At 52.2% G+C, this 10,096-nt stretch overlaps 4 protein-coding genes across 4 annotated transcripts; 2 read left to right on the top strand and 2 right to left on the bottom strand.

Annotated features, from left to right (window-relative positions):
* Positions 1-499: 499 nt before the first annotated feature.
* On the top strand, positions 500-2,742 carry MIND_00591100 (uncharacterized protein; the record flags this gene model as incomplete). Its single annotated transcript, XM_037362669.1, has 4 exons — positions 500-946; positions 997-1,059; positions 1,106-1,372; positions 1,423-2,742. 4 exons carry the CDS (start codon positions 500-502, stop codon positions 2,740-2,742), a joined length of 2,097 nt encoding a protein of 698 aa, XP_037220590.1.
* A 274-nt stretch (positions 2,743-3,016) lies between these two features.
* On the bottom strand, positions 3,017-4,655 carry MIND_00591200 (uncharacterized protein; the record flags this gene model as incomplete). Its single annotated transcript, XM_037362670.1, has 3 exons — positions 4,356-4,655; positions 3,635-4,297; positions 3,017-3,583 (listed from the first exon to the last, which is right to left on the bottom strand). The coding sequence occupies exons 1-3, from the start codon at positions 4,596-4,598 to the stop codon at positions 3,017-3,019; spliced, it is 1,473 nt and encodes a 490-aa protein (XP_037220591.1). The 5' UTR covers positions 4,599-4,655.
* A 379-nt stretch (positions 4,656-5,034) lies between these two features.
* Positions 5,035-7,039, bottom strand: MIND_00591300 (uncharacterized protein; the record flags this gene model as incomplete). Its single annotated transcript, XM_037362671.1, has 9 exons — positions 5,035-5,470; positions 5,524-5,658; positions 5,706-5,815; positions 5,862-6,012; positions 6,064-6,141; positions 6,188-6,440; positions 6,487-6,564; positions 6,617-6,941; positions 6,995-7,039. 9 exons carry the CDS (start codon positions 7,037-7,039, stop codon positions 5,035-5,037), a joined length of 1,611 nt encoding a protein of 536 aa, XP_037220592.1.
* Positions 7,040-7,965: 926 nt separating this feature from the next.
* Positions 7,966-10,068, top strand: MIND_00591400 (MFS general substrate transporter; the record flags this gene model as incomplete). Its single annotated transcript, XM_037362672.1, has 10 exons — positions 7,966-8,133; positions 8,181-8,242; positions 8,292-8,355; positions 8,404-8,509; positions 8,554-8,728; positions 8,780-8,899; positions 8,953-9,121; positions 9,172-9,259; positions 9,309-9,673; positions 9,733-10,068. 10 exons carry the CDS (start codon positions 7,966-7,968, stop codon positions 10,066-10,068), a joined length of 1,653 nt encoding a protein of 550 aa, XP_037220593.1.
* Between the last annotated feature and the right edge of the window lie 28 nt (positions 10,069-10,096).

Below are 10,096 nucleotides of genomic sequence, written 5' to 3' on the forward strand. Positions count from 1 at the left end.
AGCCAAGTTATTAGTAGGCTTTTAGCCTTGACTCGGAACTTTGAACGTGAATTCTTACTTTCGTTTTGGACGGTATCAAGTAACGGATTTGCCTCAGGTTGAGGAAAACTTGGATCAAGTGGTAGAATCCCAGTCGATGAGACTAAGTACATCACGGTATGTAGTGCCATACATGACTCAGTGGCGCGCATGACAGCGCAGTTGATCGCATCACCACGACACCGCGCTAGATCACATGCACAGGCTTACTAATCAGATCTTGTTCTTTTGTCTTCTGCTTATGTCGCCGAAAGAATAAGGCTTAGATAGCCGAGCTGTCGTCACGCATCTAGTGAGGACCCACATGCACTGCTCTGTGCTTTGGACTCTCTTTCTTCCCTCATCGCTGGCGCTTTGGCCTAACTTTCCGCTTATATTCACGCGCTTGGGCCTGCTTGACGGTATAAGAGCTCAATAACTCGCGATTCTATCTTTCTCATCTACACTCAACAGCAATACCATGCCGAGACAAGAAAGCATCCTCCGCGCCAACTCCAAGCCGTACAACGCCCATCACTCTGGAGCGAAGAAACGCGTGGTGTTCGCCGCCGAGCCAAAGGCCGAAGACAAACTTGAACTTGCCCAGTCCGAGTTTGAAGAGCTGCTCAAAGCCCTGAGAAAGCTTGACGCACTCGAGTTGTGGTACTGGTGGCGCCAAAGATTCTATCGCGACTGTGAGTATGACACGCTACTCGCCTTCCTCAAGCATCGCAAGCATGGCGTTGGCCGATTCAGGAAGTATGGAGGGCAGATAATGAGGGCATTGGCATGGATTCAGGCGGAGATTGATTGTGGTGTGATGGAAGGTCCTGTTGACGGACAACAACTTTATGTGGGGAACGTCGACGAGGATGCGCTTGTTGCTGCACTCAAGGTCTGTCGGCGACAACGGCGACCTAGAGCTCAGGTGGCCATTTCTTCCGAATCAGTGTGGCGATGTGTTCTGACGAGTCATAGGTGGACCCACAAGCGCCTAACTTTTCCTCCCACGCCCAGCAGCAGGACGAATCGATGTTTAAGGTACTCGTATGCTGGCTCAAAGTCTCCCTTGACTAACTTAAAGCAGACATCTTCGTCTAAACCTACCTCAGGCATCAAACTTCGGCTCCCTTCGCTTGCCGCAAGGCAACGAAGTTCGTCCAAGCATGCAGCGGCAGATGAAGAACTTGCGGCGATGTTTAATGTATTGAGTGTGGCCCAGACACCATCAAATCGTCCTCAACCTCAGCCCACCGTTGGTAAACAATCGGAGATCGCCGACCACCGGGATGAAGCGCAACTTCTACTCGAAGACATCTTCGACTCATTCACTATGACGGAGAACAACTCGGTGGTGCGTATCCTTGTCTTGGCCGCCATTTTTCGCCCTCATTCCTTTCGTAGCCATCAGCACCAAGACTCGCTCCCATTTCCCTCCCATTGTCAGACTTCGACAGCGTACCTATTCACAGACCACCGCCCGCAGCGGTCGTCGTTCCAACTATTCCTCCTTCCACTGCTCCAATCCCCATTGTCATCACCAGAGTCGAACCTGTGCCCGTCGCAAGTTCAAGTCAAACCAAAGCCGCATCGCCACCGCCCCCTTATACGATGGCACACCCAGCAAAGTCACCTCCGACTAATGGAATCGCGGAGACACCCGTAAAATCACACTTACACTCGGCTTCAACTGGGAAGGGCAAAGAAATCCCTGCTCAGGCTGTGGACACGGAGACATACTCGCCTTTGAACCCTGACTTGGGATTGAATCGAGCTTCTCAGTGGACGATTTCGCCTTCCATCCCAATTGTGCACCAATCGCAACTGACTCGTGATGTTAGTATGCCCGAGATATCGGCAACTTCTTGGCCGACCCAGCAAGTGCCATCGATACCACCAGTGGAACAACCTTCCCCGTTTCAACCACCGCCCACTAGTGTTGATACCACAATGACCCCTGTTCCTGCATTGCTTCCGACGCCAACACCCAACCCCATCTATCCTGTCCCTGTCTTCCCCGCTCCCCAACCTCCTTCGATAAACCTTGCGCCGCCGTTCTCCTTCCCTATCATGTCCTCTCCTGATCTGACACCCGCTCTACAAATACCGGCTTGGCCGCCTGTGGTTGCGTCACAACTTTACTCTCGGCCTGTTAACCTGTACCCAGTAGAAACGCTTTCCAAACCAAGTTTGCTCTACGGACCCAACGGGCTCCAACTGGGCCTAGGGGACGGTTCGAGCTCCGCATCCGGTTTTGTCAAGCCTGTCCCACCGTACTCGGTTGGCTGCAGCCCTGGTTGCAGCCACCGTCGCAAACCAAAGGCTCGAGTACACCCATATAATCGCGAGCAAGAGCTGGCAAAACAAGAGTCAGAAACCCAGGCGCTGTTGGAGATGCAGAGTATTGGGCGGAAAGTTGGTATCTGGAGTTGTGTTTCAAGTGCTTTGGGCGAGCGACGGAGGATGCGGACAGGCAGCGGTAACACCAACTCGGAGTCATCTGGATCTCAGTTGTCGTCGCCGGCCTCGTCTATCTCGTCCTTGCCATCGGTTTCCTCGTCTCCCTCTGTCTCTTCTCGCCAGCAAGCGCGCCATGAGGCAAGGCCCCATCCATATACCCGTCAGTCGACCTCGCCATCACCACGACATCTGAGTTCGATAGCCTCGCCCCCATTTGGTTTCACGTCTATCCTGGGTCTATTCCAGCGCTTGGGCTCTCGGTGAAGTTCTGCTGTGTTTTCTTTTCCGCTTTCCTCTCGCTCTGCTGCTAGTAATCGCTCTCATGCATTTCCATCGCATTTTTTCATCATCTCATTTGTACTTGCACTGTCGCATTACTCTTAGATACCCGTCTTGTATACCGCGCTCTCAGTCGCTAGTGGCTCATGTAACTCAATGGATTCCTGCTCGTTTGGTTGTTGTTTTCTGACTTCGCAATGTGACTGATACATAAGCCATTAAAATCGCGATCACGTGGATAGTCGATAGAAGAGCTCATCTACGATTTGAACTCAACTGATCCAGTGGCCTTTATCGCTGCCCATTGCTTCGCCCCCTTCAGCTGGGCGATCCATATGCAGTCTTCGCTCTCATACATTATTGCACCGCCGTCACGCATTCTCTCTGTTCTCATCGCACCATTCGCGGCCAACACCCGGGGCTTCAAGTTTTCTTGACAGAGATTGCCGGATACTGCGCCAGAGAAGTCCAGCTCGGTGTAATTTGCGGAGCGCCAGTTTGTCTGGAGGGAGTACTCGGCGCCGGGTGGACACGGGTAGGCGTACGCGGTCGGATCCGAGCAGCGCCACCGCAGATCGTTCTTGATGGCATCGATGTTGGCATCAAACGCGAGGATCGTGCGGCGGAATCCTAGGGCGATGTCGCGGAGAGGCGTGACGGCGACAGTGTTTGCGTTGAAGGGCGGCAGCGCGATGGGCATTACAGCGTTGTGGATGTAGGGCGTTTCAATGGTACCTGAGGCGGTAGGGAACACGCGCCGCTCGCGTAGGTTGCTCGGGATGTTCATATGGACGACTGTAGTGTCTTGTCGATAGCTGTAGCACAGCTAAAACCAGAGAATAAGAGGAGAGTTGAGAAATGTGTAAGCTTTACCTACTTTGACGAGCCACGCTAGCAAGACGTCCGAGCTCGAAACCCACTCCTTTGAGCCCGCATCCTGCAGCTCGGCCATGACATCTTGCTTGTGTCTTTCGAGAAATGCCTTGGGCATACATATGGCCATCCCCACCAGAAACGGATCGAGGCGAAGACGGCGCTTGAATCGGAAAGACCACAGCCATCGCGAAATAAAGCCCAGTTTAAACAGTCCGCGTTGCACCCATCCCTTTGGGAAAGTTTGGGACGCAAAGCTGGAGAATGGTGCAACGTCCCAGGGCATGCCAGGAATATCGTCCAGCGGCTCGCCCGAGAGCACCCGAGTCCAGGCGTGGAGGAAAATCTTGGTACCCATCGCGTCAAACATCGCGTGGGTGGACGTGACGCCAACGAACGTGATGTCGTTGAAAGTCGTCACATGGATGTGTACGAGCGGAGTGTTGGGCTTGAGGAGATCCTGCACCGTATTTGGGCACGTCTTTCCGCGCGAAAACTGCCAAAGCGCCGGTGCTTGACACACAAATGGCGCTGTCGGTTTGGAGACGCGAAGTGTGGCGAGCGATGGGCGAGAGGGTGAGTCGTATGGCTCTGAATAGTCGCTACAGGTGAACGAGACCGCGGGCGTACTTGGGCTAAAATCTTGCGGTATCTGAAACTCGTATTTCTATCGATCATGGTCTTGTTTAGCTTTTCATAGCTCGAAACTTGAGGCCGTGGCGTACCTCATTTCGACGCGCTAGTCTCGCCCCCGCCCGCGGAAATTTCTTCTCGACTAGCAGAGAAACCGAGTTTTCGAGCTTCTTGGGGTCCAACCGAGCATCTACGACGAGGATCGTCGTGAGTATCATATCGGCCATCTCGGCGTCCATGCCAGTGCACGGGACCACACGAACGCCAGCTGGCGGGGGCGTGTCCCAGAAGCGCGAGAGGAGCCAGGAAAGCATAAAGAACCAGCACACTGTCATTGCGGTTTTTATAAATTTTATCAGACGAAAATATCGGCGCGGCCAGGATGCGAGTTTAATTGTCAGCGCCGCCATCTTTGTGATTGACCTGGGCTTGCTCGCTCTTGGTATAGCATCGTTTTCGTTTGAACTACCAAACATCTTCAGATAGCAGGTATTTTTAGCTGAGGAACAACAGTTAACCTCGCGTAGTTGCGGAAACTGAATGCATTTGCCCGTGGCCATGTGAAGCTCCGAAGTTTTCACGACCTGATCCACCGCGCGTCCCGGAGTCGGGGGCGGGGGATAGTCACCGTAAAATACTCGAGAAACAAATGCTTATTCTTGCACATCACTCTTTTCAACCTGATGGAATGCTTATCACTGGGTCGTATTCGGTTTTGATTGGGTTCTGAACACACCCTCGAAACTGTACAACTCGTATGCTTCCTTCATTTCAGCGCAACGTGATATGAACCTTCAACTTTCCTGCATCGGTGACGTAAAAGTCCTTGATCGTATCCACCCAATGGCCTGCCTCTGGCTCCGCAAAGCGCATATCGTACTGTTTGAGGATCGCGCTCGCGGTTATGAGTAGTTCGCGCCATGCAAGGTTCTTGGCCGCACAATTTGCTGCCCCGTAGGAAAACGGTATGAATGCCGCCTGATTGAGGATTTCCGAGTCCGATAACGGACGCAGCCAGCGGTCTGGATCGTACTTTTCTGGGGCCGGGTAGAAGTTCTTGGGGTTACGGTGGATAGCGTATGCCGGAAGACAGATTTGGGTATGTTCCGGAATAAAGAAACGATTGGCAATCAGCCTGGAGTCTCCGGCGGAGACCTTGCGGGCCCCAGCACTAGGAATGGGCGGGAAAAGCCGAAGGACTTCTTGTCTGGATTTGAATGAGTTGATGGACAAAGACAAGGGAAAAAAAAATGAACCCACAGGCAGGCAGTGACGATCTTCAGTTCTTCATGCTTACCAGCGTCTAGTATGGCATCCAAATCTGGGTAGACCGTGTCGACCTCAGCTTTTGCGCGCGCATAAATGTCAGGATTGGACAGCATGCACCAGACAAAGCTGTCAAGCGCAGTGAGCATCGAATCGAGGGAGACAATCGGGCCTACGTCGCGAGCGCCAAAGACGAAGTGTCGGTTCCTGCAACGATTGCCAAAGCGCCGTCCCCGACCACTTCAGCTATTGTAGGCTTCACTTTCTCATGTCCGTCTTCGTCCATCTGGCGTGCGTGAGCAAAAGGGTGGAAATGAGAGACCGGGGCTAACCAGGTGGTACCACAGATCCTTGTGTTCTTTCGGGCCTGCAGCGATACGAGCTTTAGTCCGCTGTCGCGCAAAAAGACGGAATTGTTGAACGCTCGGTAAAAGGTTGATTGTTGGCCACAACCAAGGTATTTGGGCTATGATCGAAGAAAGTCTAAGGACCATTCATGACGACTGAGAATTAGGGAAAGAAACAGAGACCGACTTGACCCCCAGTTTATTGGCGGCGTATACACCGTCCTTGTCTCCCCCGTCGCGCATCATTTCGAATCCTCCGCCAAACCTGAGGACGGGTTAGTGAGAGGGACAGCATGACCAGAGCGACCTACGCCATGTCGCCCATAAAATCCGAGGTCAGATATGTGAACCATTCTGCGATATCGATCTGTCGCCCTTCTCGGGCAAACTCGTCTAGCTGCGTGAGCAACAACGCTACTCGTTTGGCCAAAATGACTTCAAAATCTTTCAGGGAGTCCGTGCTCATGCCACGATTCCAAATCCGACGACGATTCGCATGTGCATCTCCTCGCAGCCCGAGTAGCGTGCTCGTTCCCAGCTTAGCATCCGAAAAAATGTCGTAGACTGCAAAGCATCAGCCAAAGGCTCCCCTGACTACGCGGACGCGAACATTGTCCTTTCTGGAAACCGCCGGGACCCAACACTGACTTGACTGCTTCCACATTGTTGATAGAGATTTCGTTGGGGCCTGTGTGGCACTGTAATTAGAGTAGAGTTCAGGGTACGAAAAAAATGCTTACCGATACGCACACAATCGCCGTAGAGGTCATGAAGGTCTTTGAGCACACGATGCCTGTTTCCGCTGATCCCTACTTTGACTGCCCAGAGCTTGCTGATTCTTGCTGCACGTGGACCAGGGATATGGGCCAAAGGATGCCAAGGGGAGAGACGATATGTGGTAATGGAGAGAGCTAGTGTTGTGAAGAAAACGGAATTGACTAGCAGCAATCCGGTAATGGTCTTGGGTCCCAGAAGTAGGACTAAGAGTATCGGCTGAGAGACTAGAGCTAAGAGCGCGTTGTGTGCTGTCTTGGGCTCGTAGCGATTACAATAAACATGATTCGCCTGTGTTCAACGATTCAGCTACTTGGATGTGGGATTGACTGGATAGAACAAACCAGCGCGAGCGCAGCTGCAGAAAAGGCCAATCGTTCCAATGCCATGGTTTACGGTCTCAATAGTGTTGGTCGACCATTTATAACCAACGTATAAGATTTTGGAAGCAAGTGGTCGCACTCTATCTAGACCTCTGTGTGAGCAAAATTAAATCGGCATTTGATTAGGGCGGCCACCAACTGTTCATAGCGGCGCGCGTTGTCCGTTCCGGAACTATCTACCAAAGGTGACATTCTGGGCGAATGACAGCGTTGAGAAACAGAACAGTCCTTGAACAAAAGATATGCTGACCAATACGATTCTCACAAAGTCGGTACGGCCAATTTGCGGCGTCTAGTCCAGTTCTGCCATTGAATTTTTTGCTAAAAATATCTGGGATATCGACCAAGGCGGAAAGTGATTCCGCCTCGCAAACCGAGACGACGTTCTTCACTATCAGGTGGTCTCGACCCTCATTGCCCCCCGATTTCCGCTCGGTACTAGAAGGTGGGTCAGGCCCCAAAGCCAACGGTACGCATCATGGAGACAAAAAACCCAACTGGTTAGTGTTGACATCCACCTGCAGCCGAGTTCGATGGATGTCGAAGGTTCTGGTGCGAGGAAAAAGGGTGGTGATCACGTGCCACCTCCACAGGATCAATCTGCCACACTGTCCTTGCAAACCCTCAGCACATTCATTGGACCCGCACGCACACTCATCGATTGCATGAATAGCGTTGTGCTTATGAAGCGAGTGTTAAATATAGTTTCTACCATGACTTCTCGTGGCGCCGAGTAGTATTGAAACCTTTCAACTCGTACTGACATGGAGAGGCCTACAACAAGCTTTGTTCGGCGAGCCTTCGGTCTGATCTGACTCCGGGGACTTAGAGGGTTCGCGAAGAGAAACCTGGCGGAAAATTCCGCAGGGTCCATTTATTTTGACGCGTTCCGTTTTCACCGCTTACTCTTGACTTGTGGCCACACACACACAATGGAGGCCCCACATCCCCCCGACACCGAAACCGACCACGATACCGCTGCTCATGCTGACGTTGAAGAAACAAAAACTGACGAAGACTCACACATGCGACGCGACTGGAAATTTTGGTCGATTATTGCGTCCCTCGCTATCAGCCAGCTGCTCACCGCCATAGAGTTTGTGAGTGCCAACTGCTCTCTTGTCGACTAGCCTAAGTCGCTATTCAGTCCGCCGTTAGCATTGCTCTTCCAGTCATCACAGAAGATTTGAAGGGAAACAACTACATTTGGTACCGTTCTTGAACTGTTGTTCTTCGTCTCCGTTGAATCGAATTACAGGATAGGGTCTGCATACAACCTCGCGTCAACTGCTCTCCTCCCCTTCTGCGGAGGCTTGGCCCAGGTAGTTTTGTTCCTCCTTGCTTGTTCAGTCGATAAACTTCCTTTTCAGATTTTTGGACGAAGAAGCGTAATGCTAGCTGCGATTGCCATCTTCATGATTGGAAGCGCGCTTTGTGGTGCTGCAAACAACATGAACTTCCTCGTGGCTGGGCGAAGTATGTGGTTATCTGACTTCATCCCCTGGTCTCATTCTTCGTAGCTGTCCAAGGGCTCGGGGCTGGCGCTGTCGTCTCTCTCATCCAGATCATCATCTCGGACCTCGTACCACTCCAAGCACGCGGTGGTTTCACAGGTATCATGTCTATGGCGTTCGGTATCGGTGCAGGCTCTGGCCCAGTCATTGGTGGTGCCCTTGCCGAGCGTGGACACTGGAGGTCATTTTATTTGCTTGCCCAAATACCATTGTCTAACATTTTTTTTTGAAGATGGCTCTTCTATATGAATCTCCCCATTGGCGGTTTCTGTGCTGTCCTCATTGCGCTATTCGTGCATCTCAAAACGCCCAAAGCCCCGCTTCGAGAGAAACTTCAGCGGTTGGACATAATGTGTGTACAGTTTCCGTCGACTTTCCAACCATTCTGACAAAGCATTTCACCAGTGGTAATGCTCTTATTGTGGCGTCAACTACTTCCATGGTTATTGCTTTGACATGGGGTGGAAGTGTGTTTCCCTGGTCGTCACCTAAGGTCATCGCGCCACTCGTCGTCGGCATCGCAGGGTTTGGCGCTTTCCTTGTTTATGAAGCTTTCGTTCCCCTTTACCCTATCGTAATATTTTCTTCGACTTCCTCATCCGGTTTGATTGATTGTTGTTGCAGATTCCCGTCTCCCTTATGGCCACCCGCACTGCCTTCAGTGGATACGTGCAAACACTGCTCAACGGCATCGTTCTCTCAGCTATCGGCTGTGCGTCAGCTCCATCCTTTCCCGATCGTTGTCTAACCTGCCACTCTAGACTGGTTGCCACTATACTTCCAAGCATGCAAATCTGCATCTCCCATCGCGGCAGGCGTCAACGGTCTTGCGATGACATTCAGCATCGCTCCAATGGCAGGTATCGGAGGCGTCTTGGTCAACAAAACCTCCCGCTATCGGCCCTTGATGTGGTGCGGCTGGGCTCTGATTGTGCTCGGTGCAGGATTGTTGGGAATGGTTGACGAAAACACGAAACGCGCAACACCGATCGGATACGAACTGCTTCTTGGATCTGGAATGGGGTTAATCACAGTTGGGGCGTATTTCCCCGTCCTGGCCCCGATTCCCGTCACACAGTCCACGCAGGCGCTCTCGTTCCTCTTCTTCCTCCGCCAGTTCGCTTTGGTCAGTTTTTTTTTCTATCCCCCCCCCGTGAGTTGCGATATTGATGACTATACGAATAGATTTGGGGTGTTACCATCGGTGGTACCATTATCCAGAACCGACTGGGATCCTACCTCCCGTCAGACTTCCTAGCCTCCCTTCCTGGCGGCACCGAAGCGGTCTTCTCCATCATCCCATCGATCCAAGGGTTACAGCCGGAATTGCGTGCGGAAGTCAAGTCCGCGTTTGCTCGCGCCTTCCAGCTTGTGTGGCATGTTCTTGCTGCGATTGGCGGTGCCGGTCTGCTTGTCAGTGGGCTGATGAAGGCGCTTCCCCTGCATACCCAGGTCGACAAAGCGTGGGGGCGGGAAGATGCGGTGAAGGAAAAGGAGAAGGAAAATGCGGGAGCGGCATAGAAACTTACTACATCGGACATATCACCTT

Source organism: Mycena indigotica, assembly GCF_014461135.1.
Source record: "Mycena indigotica strain 171206Taipei chromosome Unknown Mind.scaff0005, whole genome shotgun sequence".
Lineage (NCBI taxonomy): Eukaryota > Fungi > Basidiomycota > Agaricomycetes > Agaricales > Mycenaceae > Mycena > Mycena indigotica.